Source organism: Arachis hypogaea, chromosome 9 (genome assembly GCF_003086295.3).
Source record: "Arachis hypogaea cultivar Tifrunner chromosome 9, arahy.Tifrunner.gnm2.J5K5, whole genome shotgun sequence".
In the NCBI taxonomy this organism is placed as follows: domain Eukaryota; kingdom Viridiplantae; phylum Streptophyta; class Magnoliopsida; order Fabales; family Fabaceae; genus Arachis; species Arachis hypogaea.
The window spans coordinates 89,784,181-89,801,815 of record NC_092044.1 but is presented as its reverse complement, the minus strand read 5'-3'; the positions used below and the strand labels follow the sequence as shown (position 1 = coordinate 89,801,815).

General features: G+C 30.6%; 2 protein-coding genes across 2 annotated transcripts; both read left to right on the top strand.

Annotated features, from left to right (window-relative positions):
* Positions 1-427: 427 nt before the first annotated feature.
* Positions 428-1,921, top strand: LOC112711195 (PRA1 family protein D). Its single transcript, XM_025763799.3, has one exon. The coding sequence runs from the start codon at positions 989-991 to the stop codon at positions 1,523-1,525; it is 537 nt and encodes a 178-aa protein (XP_025619584.1). The 5' UTR covers positions 428-988; the 3' UTR covers positions 1,526-1,921.
* A 4,580-nt stretch (positions 1,922-6,501) lies between these two features.
* Positions 6,502-13,087, top strand: LOC112711194 (inositol oxygenase 4-like). The gene is made up of 11 exons (XM_025763798.2): positions 6,502-6,532; positions 6,633-6,750; positions 7,535-7,616; positions 7,725-7,929; positions 8,085-8,144; positions 8,505-8,557; positions 12,197-12,319; positions 12,415-12,484; positions 12,650-12,728; positions 12,886-12,967; positions 13,061-13,087. The coding sequence occupies exons 1-11, from the start codon at positions 6,502-6,504 to the stop codon at positions 13,085-13,087; spliced, it is 930 nt and encodes a 309-aa protein (XP_025619583.2).
* Positions 13,088-17,635: the final 4,548 nt, after the last annotated feature.

Genomic DNA, 17,635 nt, shown 5'->3' with positions numbered 1-17,635 from the left:
AGGTACTCAGCTTTCAACGTGGAACTCTAAGGGTTGAATCAAGGATCAAGCTTACTTTGGACTATGGGGATAAGAAAATTGAGAGTAGAATGTGACTCTAAAATGCTATAGACCTCATCAATAATCACAAAGACCTCAAAAATTATCCAAATATTCTCATTAGAGATAATAGATGAAAAGCCAGAAATTGAAATATTCTTTTTGTTAATATTTATAAAAAGAACAATTAATGCACCGATTGTCTTGCACGTAAAATTATCTAGACCCAGAATTCTATTTTTAAGTTACTCCTCTTAGGACGATAGTTAGGATATTTGTAAATGATGAACATATGACAGCTCTGCCTCGTTTAGTTTCTTTATAATTCTTCTTTTCTGGATTCCGGCTCCGTTTTAATAACTTAAAAAAAAAAAAGCCGAATTGCCAGTCCAAAGAAAGAAAAAAAAAACCGACTAGCATACTGGTGCTAATTTTTGCAAGGCAATCTACACAGGCATTTCCAAGTTTGGCTGTGTCTTTGACTTTGATCTCCCAATGTTTAGCTATGAGATGATGAATGTCCCTTACCAACGAGTTGTGCCTTTGTCTCCCCTCTCGTTGTTGCAGGTTTTTCGAGATTTATCTTCTCCACTTGACCACAAGTATTTCAGCCTAGATAGTAGATTCCCTTCGGTTCTTCCTGTATCTACTTTTATTTTTGGTGATTGTCTATTTTCCTTTTATTGGACGAAAGCTATGTTGTATTATTGAAATTGTATGAAAGCCCAATTTATAAGAGAAAGTCAGAGACCCATTTTTACAAAAATATCCCAATAAGCGAACTTGCACGCAGTCCCTCACACGGTGTTAACCAACTGGTCAGCTTCGAAACTTGGTCTTCATTCATTGCCTTCATCGACACCATTGACACACACACTTTCCATTTCCACAATTCCACCAAAACCAGCACAAGAAACCCCCTTGGCCTTCCCGCTCAGATCCCTCAACAATGTCATCCGAATTCCTCACTCACTTCAAAGAAGCCGGGCAGAGCGTGATCTCCACGCGCCGCCCCTGGTCCCAATTCCTCTCCTTCTACGCCCTCTCCCTCCCCCACTCCCTCCAAGACGCGTCGGCGCGCGTGTCACACAACCTCGCCTACTTCCTCTTTAACTACACCATCCTCCTCTTCCTGTCACTCATCCTCTCCCTCCTCTCACGTCCCTTCCCTCTAATCCTCGTTCTCTTCCTCCTCGCTCTCTGGTACTTCCTCTACTTCTCCCGCGACGAGCCCTTAAACCTCTTCAACCTCGTCGTTTTGGACGACCGCGCCGTCGTTTTGGCACTCGCTGTATTAACCCTTGTTGTTCTCCTCATCGCCAACGTCTGGTTTAATCTCGTCGTGTCGCTTCTTGTTGGTGCTGCTGTGATTTTCATCCATGCTGTGCTGAGAGGGACTGAAGATCTTGTTGCTGATGATACTGAATCTCCGTACGGTCCTATGCTTAGTGGCGGTGCTAATGCTGGTTCCTATGCACCTGTTTGAGGAATTTTCGGTCAGGGATTTTGTGTGATTCTGGAATTAGGGGGGGGGGGGGTAAAGATTCTTTTGACTGTGTAGTTGAAAACTGTGACCCTTCATGTTGCAATTCATTCATAAATATAGATAGTTGTGTCTTATAATTGTACCTTCATTTTCCAATTTTCCTGTCTTCTTGATTGTGCTTTGCAATTTTCATGAATGAGTTAACAATTGGACATGTTTTTGATAGGAAGTTTGGGTTTTGTTGTTCATAATATTCTTTAATAGGATGGATTAATGGTGAATGTATGTATGATTGTTTGTTGGACCCTAAACCCTGCATTGCACGAGTCTTTGTGTTTGGCTCGGCTTGTGAATTTGTTTACACTTTGATGTTATATTTGATCTCGGTTGGTTAAATGGTTTTGTCTCTGTTAACTCTGTGCTATTCAGTGTGTTGGTAACTTGGTATTGCAAATTGAGATGTTTCCATAGTTGAAAGGTTTGTGAAAGGTTTACATTATTCTGCAGAGATGACCTTTTGCATTTCTAGTTTAGCTGGTTTCTGATAAGGTATTTAGATTTAGGAGAAATGATTTTCGAAAACAGAGAGGTCTCTATTTGTATGTCAAGGTTAATGTTGCAGTACCAGTATATATTATCTCTCACACCTTGCTCATATGGTGGAATGGGATTATGGGAATATAGCATGGCTCCTGATTCATGAAGATTCTATCACCTTTGTATGTTTCATCGGTTGCTCTGTCCATTTATTTGAGGAATTTGATGAAATTAAGCTAACGGCTGCTACTTTGCCTGTGTACGAACAATTGCTTCAGCTTTTGCATGTTTTAGTTGATAACATTTGACCTAGCCATTTCTATTAAGTGTTGTGCTTTTGAATTTCTATTGTTTAGCGTTTTGACCTAGGAGGAGGATTGATTGATACAAATAGTAGATATTTTCGGGTTCCTTCACCAGTGTTTGAGAGTTATGGTCTTGGAGGAGAAGTAAGATTCTTGAAGCCCTCCTCTTCCTCTCTTCCCCTCAAGACGCTACCCTTAGAAGTGTTAAAATGATGACCAAGCAGGTAAACTAAAACTAGTATAAGTATAGATGATGGGAGTAGCTTATGTACTCTTGCATGCATTGCTGTGACCGTATTTTGCCATAAAGATGATTTATTGTGGTGGATTGTTGCAATGTTATCATGAACTCGTCACTTCCTTACCATAGTTGTTAGTGTCATATTCTTGAAAGATCTGTTTTCTAGTATCCAAGTTGAATTAATTTTGATGCTATAACAAACAAGATCTCTTTATGAATAGTTGTCACAAAAACACAATGTTGTGTGACTGCTATATAATACGCACAATATTCTGTATTTCTGTGCCTATTCTGCAAATTTCAGAAGCATTCCAGTTTTATTTTTACACTTCTTTTTATAAAAACTGTAAAGAAAATCTAGTGAGGAGGATGAGGATAATGACTCTCAAAATGCATTTTATTTTATTTCTTCCTGCTTATATGATGAGAGGCTTTGTTGGTACGAGTTTCCTTTGTATTTCGATTTCATTCTTATCAGTTGAAAGCTCGAATTAGATAACAGTGTAGGAAATTCATTTCGATTTTATGCATGAATGATGCAAGATATTTCCCTGTCTTGGCAAACCATGCAAATAATACTACAAGTGCATCAACAAACAGTTTAGCCCAAAAATCCATTACTTAAAAATTCGTATAAATGCTTCACCAAAAAAGAAAAGTTACGAAAAGGAAAATCCACAAAAATATAAACATACGAAAGTTATTTTCAATCAGGGGCGGTTTTAGAAGGCGGCAGTCCTAAACATTTTGAAGCTTCTATATATTATATGATTATATGATGATGCATTTAACTTTAAAATTTTGAAAGTTATATGATGATGCATTTAACTTCTGTATATTATTTGAATTGTTAGTCTAGTGGCTAATTAGAATATTTTTTGTCCCATGACCTGGGTTTAAATTTCAATTGTTGCATTTTAAACATCAATAATGTATTATATTTTTTTAGGTCAACTATTTTGATCAATAAATCTTTTTTAATTGTTCTTTCTATTCTTTATTTTTTCATTAACCATTTGTTTTGATGAATTCTTTTTTTTTTATTGTTCCTTCTATCTTTTTAAATTTTTCCTTGACTTTTAAATCTATTATTATATAGTCACCAAAAAATCTATTATCATATAAAAAGATACTTTAATTTTGATAACAAATTCTAATTGAATAATAAAAAAATATATACATAAAAATTAAATGATTTCAACATTTATTTATTTTCTCATGATATTAAAATAATAACATATTAAATAAATTATATATTGGTATGAATATCTTACATATTTTGTTCACTAATTTATTTTAAATGCATATATAAAAAAATCAGAATAATTGATCTATATTATTCATGTTACATTCTTTATAATAATAAAAGATAAAAATTAAAATTTTAGTTATTATGAATGATATCAAATATAAAATTATTATTTTTTAGTAGAACTTCTATTTTAATATAGCACTTATTAATAATTTTTTATTAAAAATAAAATAAAAAATAATATCATCAATTATATAATACAATATTTAATTATATAAATATTTAATTTTCGATCTCTCTTAAAAAAAATTCTGGATCCGCCCTGTTTTCAATATAGATAATACATGAAAAACATCAAGTTTTTCTGTGGTATTCATTAGCAATATGCATTTTCCATTGAAAAAAAAAATTGTAGTATCCTTGGGAGCCATTTGACGAAATACTTATATAATTATATTACACAAATAAAAATTGAAAATTCTATTTGAACAACTTTATGGGACAACTCCCACAGATCCCAATATAGTTTTGCAACATCTAATGCTATCCCCCGTATGGTTTTTTTTTTTTTTGGTTTCCCATGGTATCCACCAACCCGGTAGGTCAAGGACTAATCTGTCGTGGTACTGAGCCATTTAAGGGTTTGTCGCTCTACATGCACAAAGCGGAATTCGAACCCCCGATATTTGTTTAAGCGGACTAGTGAACTAACCACTAAACCAACCCAACTTGATTTCCTCCGTATGGTTTTATTCGGATCGTGTGAAGCCAAATTAGAAGCAAAAGCAATACAAAGGGGCTTTCCAATTAAAAAAAAACAAGGGCCTCTGAAAAATTACAAACTACGTTGAAGCAGTCACGTGGGAATTCTCCCATAAAATTGGACCATAGAATTATTCAAAAGTTAATTGCATAAATCAACTTTTATATTTTTATATTATTCTAAAAAAATTATGTAGATAATTAAAAATAAAGGGACAATTATTCTAAATTGGAGATAGATTTTCTCTTAAATATAACTTAAGTTAATTAATATAAGATTAAAATACTATTTTAGTTGATAATGTTTGGATTAAGTCTTAAATTTATTTTTAACGTTTAAAATATTATATTTTTATCTTAAACATTTTATTTCATCTTATTTTAATCTTATAATAAAAATTTAATTTTTTTTCAAAATATCATTTCTTCCATTATTTATTTTTTTAGATAACTACAAAAATCATAATTGTAGTAGTCGTTGTTGTTGTTGTTGTTATTATTATTATTATTATTATTATTATTATTATTATTATTATTATTATTTGAAAGCAAAAATAACATAATAATGAGAGAAATAAAGAAGATATAATAGAGGAAAAAAGATATCTCTAGGAAGAAAAATTTTAATTTTGACTAAATGATTAAAATAAGACAAAATAAAGCGTCTAAGATGAAAATATGAAATTTCAAACGTTAAGAACATAATTAAAATTTAGCTTAAAAATTGTGGACTAAAACAATATTTTACTCTAAATATAATTTTTCATTTAATTTTACAAGATCATTTGTTTAACAAAATTTAATTTATATGTGCTAGTTAGCATAATTTTACACTATATATCAACTAATTTAAAATTATCCTATCATAAAAATATATTATCTTTTTTTTATATATTTATCTGCATGTATATAGAGGGATTTACCTTCTAGTTTATATAAAATATAAGATTATTTACTAAATAATTATATGAGAACGGACACAATAACATGTTAAGATCATTAAGATGTAAATGATTATCTACTCTATTTAAATTATTAAAAAGAATAAAAATTTCAATATTCTTAGTTAGCATGTATTAATTAAATATCAATACACACAAATATACAACATAATATAAATTATTAATCAACTCAATTTATTTTTCTACTTGACAATAATTAAGATCGAGTATGATTTCATTATCACAATTAATAAGAAGGGATCACAACTAGAAAATGGATTAATACAGACAGATTTACAGACGGAATTAGTCTTTATTACAGACGGATTTTTGGTTACTGACGAAATTACCGATGGATTTTGTCCCTCTGTAAAAGTCCCGTCGGAAATTATTTATCGATAATAAGATATTTCCCTCGATATGATGTTCTTATCATATAAAAATAAATGAAATGAGAGAATTTATTTACATATGTAGGGACATTACTGTGTTTCTAGTAAGGAGGAAAAGATAATGTTACAAGAATTCAAACAAATTGTCGGTTATAGAAATATAAATAGAATGTTTTTTTTTTTCAGAAAAGAAAATTCTTGCAAGTATTGAAACAGGTGTTATTGGATTATTATGACGTATAGATGGGTGAATTTGGTAAGCACACTAATGGCATATAGTTGGTGGCATAAATTTGATTAATTGGAAAGTTACTAAGAATGGTATGGTTTTGGTTTATACAGATAATGATAAATCCTCCGGAACATATTTTAGTTAAGGACTCCAAGATTTCAAATTTTACGACAAGGACTTGGTGTTGTACTATATAAACTCGTTTTGTCTTGGGTTATTGTCGCACCCATTTTCACTAGAGTTTCTTATCCCTTCTTCCAAGTTTCTAAGCTTCTTTGTCCTGTGTTTCTTCTTGCTTATTTGAAATAGAGACAATGGCCATCCAGGCTGAGCAATCTGCCCATGGTTTGATTATGTTTTTCTTCTTCTTTTAAAAAAAAAAGTATTGGAGCGTTATTTTTTTTTTCTAGGTAGAAAATTCCATATCTCAATTTTTTTTTTCTAGGGTCCCAAGTTGAGGAGAAGAAGAATGTGCACACCGAAGAAATCAGTGAGTTTGTGTCGGCGACAAAGGACAGAACGTTTAAGGCCCCAGAAAGCAATGCATTTGGCCAATCCTTCAGGTTTCGGTTCCCCTTTCAATATTCTCTTTTATTTGATTTTTATTTCTTTGATTTAAAATTTATGATTTTAAGCAGCCAACGCCATATACTTGACATAAAATCACTCATCTAACAAGATTTAATTTGATATAATAAGACATATAAATAATTATATCTAATATAAATTTTGGTGTAAAAGTCTTATTTAAACTTAAAATGTATGTGATTGTGCATAATAGATATTTTTTTAAAGATTTTTTATGTTAATTTTTTTAGTAATTAAAATTAAACTCTAACTTTTTTTAGTAATAGAAATGACATATAAATTGCTACATTTCTTTATCTAATATTTTTAACAATTTAATTTTGTTTTAAATGTTAAATATGCAACTAATTACATATGTCAATATAATTTAAAAATAAAAAACCTAACTTAAACTTAGTTTGCTCTAATTTTACTACATAAAGGGCGAGAAAATTTTTGTATCTTTGTGACCCACATGGTCTTAATAAAACTGAGATTTTTTCTCATTTTTGAAAGAATTTAATTTTGATCACAAAGTGAAACACTTTTTATATATATACCAAATTATATATCAATAAATATAACAACTTTTTATATATAATTACTGTTTAAATAGTCATTTAAAATAATAGATATTATTAGATAATTATAAAAAATAATTTACAAATTCATAACTCTTCTTAAAAAGCTTACATATATCATGCAACAATATACATCCAAATTTATAAAAATGGTTCAGAATCAAAATAAAATTAGTCTTCTAATAAGATTATTTGGCAGGGATTATGATATTGAAAGTGAAAGACAAAAAGGTGTGGAAGAATTTTATCGATTGCAACATATTAATCAGACATACGATTTTGTAAGCGAAATTCTTATTTTCCTCAAACATGTTTATATATACTAATAATACACAATAACATGAAAGCTCAATGCTAATTTATGAAAATTCCATTTGCTAATAATATAGGTAAAGAAAATGAGGGAGCACTATAAAAAATTGGACAAAGCAGCAATGAGTATATGGGAATGTTGTGAGATGCTGAATGAAGTAGTGGATGATAGTGATCCTGATTTGGATGAACCTCAAATTCAACATTTGTTACAAACTGCAGAAGCTATTAGAAAAGATTATCCTAACGAGGATTGGTTACATTTAACTGCTCTCATCCATGGTAATTAAATTTAAAATTTAAGATTTTTTTTAATTTTCTATTATAAAGGTTAATTAGTTTAATTTTAGTTATTTTTTGTCCTTTTGTTTTTATTTTTTTTTTATTATTGATAAATAATTAATATGAATTGACAAATGAATATTTGCTTATTTCAGATTTAGGAAAGATTCTTCATCTTCCTCAATTTGGTGAGCTTCCTCAATGGGCTGTTGTTGGTAAGAATATTTTTTATTTTTTATGATATTTTTTTTTGAAATGGAATAATATTTTGACTATGACTTTTTAAAAATAAAATTTAATTACAATATTTAAAATTAATTATCATTTTAAAAGCTTAATACAAAACCAAATTTTTATTAGCTCATTACAATAAGGTTGAGAGAGTGTAAATAATTAATTACAAAAATATTTGTGTAGTAATTATTTTTATTCAATTTACAATGTTTTAAATAAGACACATCCCTATATTTCATGTATAATTATTTTATCAATCTTTAAATTCCCAATTAGCTAGTTTTGGTATGTTACTTTAAATTCAAATTTTTAACCAAATGATTAAATATATATATTTGCAGGAGATACATTTCCTGTCGGTTGTGCCTTTGATGAAAAAAATGTTCACCACAAGGTAGCCTTCTTCTAACAAAACTATAAAAATGACCCCCTTTTTTAATGTTTCTTAAACAATCCTGTCAGTGGCGGAACCAGAAATTTCATAAGAGGGGGGCCAATTAAATATAAAATATAACAAAAAATTAACAAAATATGATTTGTAGCATATATATCAAAAAAGTAATTATATTATATAAAAGTCAATGTTCAACTACATACTTTAAGATTTTGATATTTTTAAACTTGCTCGACGATGCTTCATGGAACTAAAATCATCAATTATCATCTCTGAAGTGAATTTTGAAGCAATTTCCTTTTCAATATATACAATCATACAATCTGCTAAAAATTCATCTTCCATCTTGTTTCGAAGCCTTGTTTTAATAATCTTCATAGCTGAAAAGGCCCGTTCAGTTGTTGCTGTTGTCACAGGAAGAGTCAAAACAAGACGAATTAATCTATCAATTAAAGGATATATATTTGATTTTCCTGTCTCTGTCAATTTTTGACACAATTCAGCAAGAGTAGACAAATTCTGAAAATCTGGAGCTTTAACCACATCAAGTTCATAATGTTGTAACTCATAATCCAATTGAATCTTTTCTTGCTCAGAAAAATCTAAAGAATAGAAATTCTTTACAAGATTGCATATGTTGCAAACACTGAATAACTTGAAAGCATCTTTAGGATCTAGAGATGTACTCAGTATGAGGAGCTCGGTTGCTTGCTCACTAAATCTACTATTTAGCTCTTTCAATTGAAAATCTATCACGCTAGTAAAAATGTCAACACGATAGTGGTGTTCAACAGTGACAACATCCTTTTTACGACGAGACCGAATTATGTCACTAAAAGAAGCACCCATATCAGGTATCTGAATAGCATGATCATTGCAGAAAGAACTAACTTTCTCCAAAAGTGCTCCCCAACTACTATCTCTTAACTGTTGAATCAATGACTTTGTACTAGAAACCAGATGCATAGCATTCAAAATGTCTTGAGATTTTTGTTGCAATGCTTGACAAAGTTTATCAGTGATTCCCATGATTTCTTTCATCATATGCAAAATGAAAACAAAATCAAATGATAATAAAGATTTAAGAGCATAAGTAGCATCACCACGTTGAGAATATGTAGATCCATTAGTAGCCAAATCTTCCAGAACTGAAGTTGTTGCTCCAAACATACGTAAAAGGCTACAAATTGAGTTGAAGTGAGAGCTCCACCTGGTATCTCCTGATCTTTTTAATGTGCCAATTTGATTTGCTCCTCTTCCTGTTTCAATTTGATTAGTTGCAACTAAATGGGAAATTTCAGTTGCATAAGCAGATCGTAATTCATCATTGCGTTTGCAAGAAGAGCACACAACATTGATAATATTACTCAAACTTTGGAAAAAAGCATGAACATCAACAACTTCTTTAGCCGCAGCAACAAGAGCTAGCTGTAATTGATGAGCAAAGCAATGAACATAATATGCATAAGGACATTCTTGAATAATTAAAGCTTGTAACCCTTTCCACTCTCCACGCATATTACTAGCTCCGTCATACCCTTGACCTCGAACATTTTGAATGTTGAGATTGTGATGAGATAATGCAGAACAAATCTCTTGTTTTAGAGTAGCAGAAGTAGTATCTTTGACATGAACAACATCTATTAGCCTTTCTTTGACAAATCCATGCTTATCAACAAATCTAACAACAAGTGCCATTTGTTCTCTTCTAGATTCATCTCTAGCTTCATCAACAATCAAACAAAACTTTGCATTACCAATCTCATTGCGAATTTCATTTTGCACCTTTCTAGCAAAAACATGTAGAATTTCCTTTTGAATAGAAGGTGATGTGTATATTGCATTTTGAGGAGCATTATCCAAAACAACTGCATCCACTTCTTTATTGTAAGAAGCTAATAATTTTAACATTTCAAGAAAATTTCCTCGATTCTGAGACTCATGACTATCGTCATGTCCCCTAAAAGCACAAGCTTGAAACGTTAACCATTTGACAGTATCAATAGAGGCTTTAAGACGCAATCTATTGCTTAAAACTTGTTGTGAGCTTTGCTTAGCCAATACTTTGTCAATGTGACGTAATTGATTAAGCAAATCTTTACAAGACTTAACAGCAATATTATGAGGAGAATTAAGAGATTTACCCACATGAGATAAAAATGCACAATCCTTTCCATTATTCACTTTTTTCCAATTGCGAAATCCTCCTGATGTGAATGGACTTGATTTTCTAGAAAATAAATAGCATGGAAGACAAAATGCAGCATCCACTTCTGGCGAATATTCTAGCCAAGAAAAACTCTTAAACCAATGAGCTTTGAAACGACGAGGATGACTTTCTAGACCAGAAAGAGGGTACTCATCCATAATAAATTGATATGGTCCAAACTTTATGTATGCTCTACGGATTTCATCTTGTTGATTGATAGGATAATTCCAAATTTGCGGACGCTTTCCGGGATCACGCATCAATGTATCAATATTAACTTGATCTATTTCAGTCCTTGCTATTTTGGAAGTAGGGGGTTGAATATCTTGCTCAACAAGTTGTGTCACAGGTTGTTCAATAATATTTTGAACATTACTCAAAGAATCTGAAGCTGAATTTTGTTCATCATATATTCTCTCTTTTCTCTTGAAAAATGAGTGAATTGTTTTCATCTTTGACATTTTTAACTTAACTTGAACTATCTAACAAAAAAAACAAAAATAATTGCATATATATTATTTTCTTAAAAAAAATATTAATCCTATTGAGCAATAACAAATAATTTTAGAAACACAAATATATAATAACCAAAAATAAAGTTATTGATTTACCTGATTATTTTTTGTTCCAAGTCTCACAAAAAAATAATTCTATTGAGTTTTGTCCTCACTTCAATCTTTGAACACTGTCCATTATAAAAAAAAAATAAATTAATTATTTTAAATAAATAATGTAAATAATACTTGACATTGTCATTAACTTAAAAAAAATTGAAATATACCTCTTTGAATCTTTGTTGTGCATTCAATGGTTAATATTTTGTTGTTCACTTCTCTTCAATGGTTTTTCTTCGTATGTCTTGTTTTGGTATGGAAAGAAAATTAGAATGAGAAGAGTAGAAGACCAAAAGTTTGGGAATCACTAAAAGAGAGAGAAAAGTGGCGCTATGCCTATGATAGTTTGAAACAAATATTTGAAAAATGTACTAGGGTTACTTTAATTAATAGTATGGGCTTGGGCTAGTATAATAGAACCATTTTTATTAATTATTAGAATGGACTATTTGTTAACAAGAGCAACAATAATTCAAATATCTAATACATAATGCAGTTTTTAGTTTTTTTAATTTATAAAATTTTGTAAGTTATATTTTTTTTAATATTATATATAAAAAAATTTAATATTATTAATTATTACTATTTACTATTTTTTAGGTCCCCCCGTGGATCCGCCACTGAATCCTGTTAAACTTATACTAAAATCGATCATTAGTATAAAATATATATTAAAATATAAAATATACATTAAAAATAAATTAAATTACACATATATTTATACATAATATATAATAATTAATTTTAATGTACAAATAATATTTTTTAATCTAAAATTATCACCGACTAATAATATAAACTTTTCCTATGCTTCAGTATTTTAAGGAAAACCCGGATAGCCAAAATCCTGCTTATAACACTAAAGAAGGAGTTTATAGTAAAGGGTGTGGATTAAACAATGTACTCATGTCATGGGGACATGATGACTATATGTATATGGTGAGTAATTAAATATATAGTTACAATTTATATATAATTTGTTTATTATTTTGTTCAAGATATATAATAAATTTATACTTCACTTGAATTTATAGGTAGCAAAGGAAAATGGTACCACTTTACCTTCACCTGGGTTATTCATTATTAGATATCACTCATTTTATCGTAAGTATCTTTATTTACTATGTGCTTTTCCTTTTATGTCATAAGAAGGCATTTTTTGTTCGGCCCAAAAGTTCGTTTTATTTTGTAAACCAAAAAAAAAAATCATAATTATTTTTTAGAATTTTCTTTCAATAACAATGTATTAAGCTTAAAACTCTTTTGCAGCTTTGCATAAGGAGGGAGCATATACTCATCTCATGAGTGAAGAAGATTTCGAGAACTTGAAGTGGCTTCACATTTTCAAGTTAGTCCTTTTCCTAATATATATATATATATAACAATTAATTTGCACACAGCATTTGGTATTATTACTATTTAATAACATCACGCATAATTATATGTATTATGTAGTAAATAATTACTATTTAATAACATCACGCATAATTATATGTATTATGTAGTAAATATGATCTCTATAGCAAAAGCAAAGTTTTGGTGGACGTTGAAAAAGTGAAGCCATACTATCAATCACTTATTGACAAGGTGGGGCACAAAATTCAGATGGATTATTATTTGAATTCCTTTTCTTGTTTCTTAATGTGACGTTCCTACTTTTCTTTTTGGATGCTTTTATAGTATTTCCCAGCAAAGCTGAAGTGGTGAGAATCAATATAAGCTAATGGATCTACCCGAAGGGCCTGGAGGGAATTGATTAATTTTCTTTGAGAGCTCTTTGAGAGCAAGTTAAAAAATAGGTTGAGACATATATATCAGCCTATTATTACCTAGGTTGTAATGTATTCATTTCACAAACAGATTGCTTTATATGAGGCTTTTGTGTGATATATATACTCAATATCTGATGTAAAATATTAAAATGAATGAATGATGGATGAACCTGTATATATATGAATTCTTATTCATACATATCAAAATAACAATTAATTAAATGGTGAAAAAAATAATACAGTTACTACTAGAAAAATTATTTTTAGCGACTATTTATTTTATTTTTAGTGACAATAAAAATAGTTATTAATATAATTACTAGCAATTAGTCATTAGTCGACTGTACTTTCTCGTGGTTTTGAAACCGCCGCTATCTGATGTTCCAAAAATTTAAATTTATTATCGATCAGTTTGTAATCGCCGTTATTTTCTCGTCTAAATGGCCGCAAAAAAGCCAAATTATGCACTGGCAATTAACCCTCTTTTTGATTTGAATATACTAGGTATTATTATTTGTTTTTTGTTATTTTTTTATTTTTCCTGATATTAGAAAACTGAATTATTTTGTTACCAAATGAATAAATTAATGGGCGAAAGAAAACTGGCAGAATTGATAAAAATACTCATATTAATCTAAATATTAATAAAATATATTCCTTACTAAGAGTTACATAGTCAACATTAAAAAAGTGTATATTTAACTTAAAGAATAAATTTCAAATCCTTGGTCCTACTCTCTACTCTGTCCCTCCAATGAACTCATCCATGTAGCTATGTTTGGTGATAGCTCCCCACCTTGCCTTTGAACTAGACGTATCAAAGGACTCTCAATTGCCTACCTTTTCGTCTTTTCAACTGCTACTTCATCCTCCATTGCCTTCCTTTTTAATTTCTCAGCCGCCAGCTCCGCTTGTAGTTCAAGCAACACCCTTTGGGTCTCCTCCCTTTGAGTTTCAATGCTCGGCTGATGTACATTCCTACCGAACACTTGACTAGTAGTCGGTCCAATACCCATGCCACGCACTCTACCTGGGTGCTCCTTTCTAAGAGCTTGAGCAAGTGAATCATTCTGAGGCAACAGTCTAGATGATTCATCATGTTGCTCAATCTCCGCAATTCTTTCCTACACAGTTAGATAAGCGAACATAAGTATTTATTAGCTAATTGCTAACCGAACAAACTTTCAACACAATTTTAACAAACAAAATCTATGAGAAATAACATAGCGATTCTCAATACATTACTTACACCAATAGCCCGAGCTGCATCATGGAGATAAGAGCCATTAGACTGTTTGTGCGTTAAGACAAACAACTCCCCTCTACTAACTGGACGCCCTTGTCGTTCCGACTGCAACAGTATAGCTTAAATAGTGAATAGGTATAGAGAAGGTTCAAAAAGTGAGTCAACCATAAATTACCTATTCTTCTCTGAACCTAGCCAAGCTTTTCAATCTTCCAGTATGAGTGTATAACTGCTTCGATCGATTCACAGCATTTTTCCTACACTTCTCCTGTTATGTCATCAAAAGTAAGAGCCACTAGACACTATTTCTGACTAACTCAATGTAACATAAATAGAATTTTTCAAGTATGATAAAAAAATTATTTTACCTTTGTTTTTTCTCTGTTGCAATAATAAAGGTACCATCACCAATAATCTGTAGTAATTCCAGGTGGACGACCTTTAATATTTTGTTGAAGAGTCAGATCTGATTTGTAAAAGTGATGATACAAATGGTTCCTCGTGTCCTTCCAAGCCCTTCCTAGTATTTTTAATATTGTACACTTGATAATTCGTCCACTATCTTCTTCAAAATGGAACAATTCCTGCAAGAGTAAAATTAAATTGTTAGTAGGCGTCGAATTAAGATTTTGGATCTCTACAAAAAATATAACGTTTTACCTTTACACATTCATTATAGATCTTATCCCTAGAGCGAACCTTTCTCCATTCCTTCTCATAGATTGGGAATTTGGTGTAGTCAGATCCCAGCAATTTGAGAACGCCGCTCAGTATACTAGCTTCATTTTCAACTGGTTACAGTCTCTCGTTGAACCTGAGTACAATCTTCCTACTGTTAGGTGGCTTCATAGCCTCCTTCACACTCAAACGAAGTTGCTTGAATGTCCCATCGGATTCTGTAAATTATACTTATTCTCTGTGAGTAATCACTGTGGCCAAGATGCAATGAAATCATATAAAAATTACACATTCAAAAATATATGGGATAAATTCTTGTATACCAATTGTTTTAACATCCCAAAACTTGGTGGTCTTGCGTCCTTGCACTTCAGAGCCTCCGATGCAGCAAACAGGTTGTCAACGTGTTGCTCAAAAGAATCTACCTCATCTTCCTCTGGGTCTAAGTCGTCATCGTCCGGCTCCAAGTGTTAAGCACCATTCGTGCAAATTTGTGGATCAGGCGGTGGTTCGGTACGGGGTGGTCAAAAGGGAAGTAAAGATGAATTTGCGGGGGCACCAGTATCATTGGAGGGGGATTCTAAAAATCCATCTGATGCGCTGATGAAGCTGTCGCAGATCCTGTTTGAAGTTGTTGACATGCTGCGTCTAACTTTAATTTCTTTGTGTAACAACCTATCCTTAATAAACTGGGTACCACCAAGAGTATCACTTATACTATTATCAAAATATAAAACAGCAACAGAAATTCTAAAACATTAAATATAAGGGATTAAATTGACACATTAAGCAAAAATATCTCAATTTATATTTAGAAAAAGAAATAGCAATAAGTTTAAAGAATATAGTTGGGAGCAACATGCCTTTTCAATAGCTTCGTCAATTATATTTTTCTGAACAAACAACCTCAATATAAAGTAATAACAAATTTGTATTCAAATAAAATAACATAGAATACCTTTTTGTGAGCTTCTCAATTTTCAAATATATATAACATATAGAACTTGAGAAAATGCCGATAAGCAACTATATATGCATGGACATTCAAATATACATGTAAAAGCATGAGTTACAGTGAATTACATAAACAGTATAAAAGCATTATCAAAATTCAAATCAAAACCAAAGATATGACTAAATAAAAAAGTAAAAGTTAATAAATCCAAACTTTGAGTTTTCTGCCAGAATTTTAATTATCTTGTGAAACCTATATCAAGCAAATAATAATTACCTTCAGCGATTTAATCCAAATTTTGCATATACTCTATTTACATTTGAAAATGATCAAAGTATGTTAAGTGTCTAACTCTTTAAATAATAATGTCTATACTTAGTCAACAAGTCATTAACGATTTATGCAAATAAACAAATTAAAGTACATTGAAGAAAGCATGAGCATTGTCTTGTTTAATTCACTGTGAAATCTTAATTTGACCTCAAATATAAAAATGCATGTTTTTTCTTTCAATTATTTATACTTTTCATTATTAATTTCTTAACATATATTAATAGACTCTTCCTCTTGACATATATTAATATATCATTTTATATACTAATTTCCTTTTTTCTAGCTACATTAAATAGGTAATTTAGACATGGTTTGACTTTGTAAATTTTTTAAAGAAAAGAAGAATGGTGTCTACTTGTCCTACCATTCTCATAGTCAAAGTTTTCACAACACCCACTAAAATAAAGAGATGAAAGAACTTGTAAGTTTAAAATTTTGGAAATTGAAAAACAAAAGATAAATTGTATGCACATTTACAGCTATCACCATTAAAGCTATGAACTAACTAAAGAGTTAGAGGGGATGTAAAACCCGGTCAAACCATAATTAATTAAATAATAAATTAAATAGGAGCGAATATAGTTAGAAAATTTAGCAATCAAAATTTGATAATTTAAATATGGTATTTAGACTCAGTGAAATTTTCTGAGTCGAAAAACATAGTTTTCTGCATAAAAATGGACATTGAAAATTTGACCAGCAGTACCGGCTGTGATCTGTCTGGTACTGTGGCTGAGAAAATTAATTAGAATTGAATAATTTTAAGAAATAAGAATTTATAATTTGGTAAAATAGAAATATTTAAAATACGATTTAAAACTCTAATATTAAAGGTTTTGGCCCAATTTTAAACCAAGTGAATTGGGTCCAAGTGGGCCCAAGACCCAACATAGTTAGGCCATTTCAGCATTATTTCTCCCTCCATTCTTGTGTTCCACGGTGAGAGAGAAGAGAGAAAAGGGAAATCAAAACCCTAACTCTCTTCGATCTTCAAATCACCATAACTTTTTTTTCCGGAACTCCAATTGATGAGCCGTTTACGGCCACACGTCGCTCTTCTCATCCTCTACAATTTTATCTAAGTTTTGTGGTGAGTATTTTGTTCTTATCTGTCCAGTTTTGATTTTTTCCTCTGAAAATGTGATTGGCTATGGGTGTTGAGTGATTTTATGATTTTGTTTGTTTAGAAGTGTTCTAGTATGACCCATTGGTAAGTTCCATCAACCAATTTCGTGGGTTAAGGTAAGGAACCCCCAATCCTTGTGATTTAT

Coding starts and splice junctions, on each gene's coding strand:
- LOC112711194 (XM_025763798.2), top strand. CDS start 6,502: ATGGCCATCCAGGCTGAGCAATCTGCCCATG. Junction 12,320..12,414: donor ATGATGACTATATGTATATG/GTGAGTAATTAA, acceptor TTGAATTTATAG/GTAGCAAAGGAAAATGGTAC. Junction 12,485..12,649: donor TAGATATCACTCATTTTATC/GTAAGTATCTTT, acceptor ACTCTTTTGCAG/CTTTGCATAAGGAGGGAGCA.
- LOC112711195 (XM_025763799.3), top strand. CDS start 989: ATGTCATCCGAATTCCTCACTCACTTCAAAGAAGCCGGGCAGAGCGTG.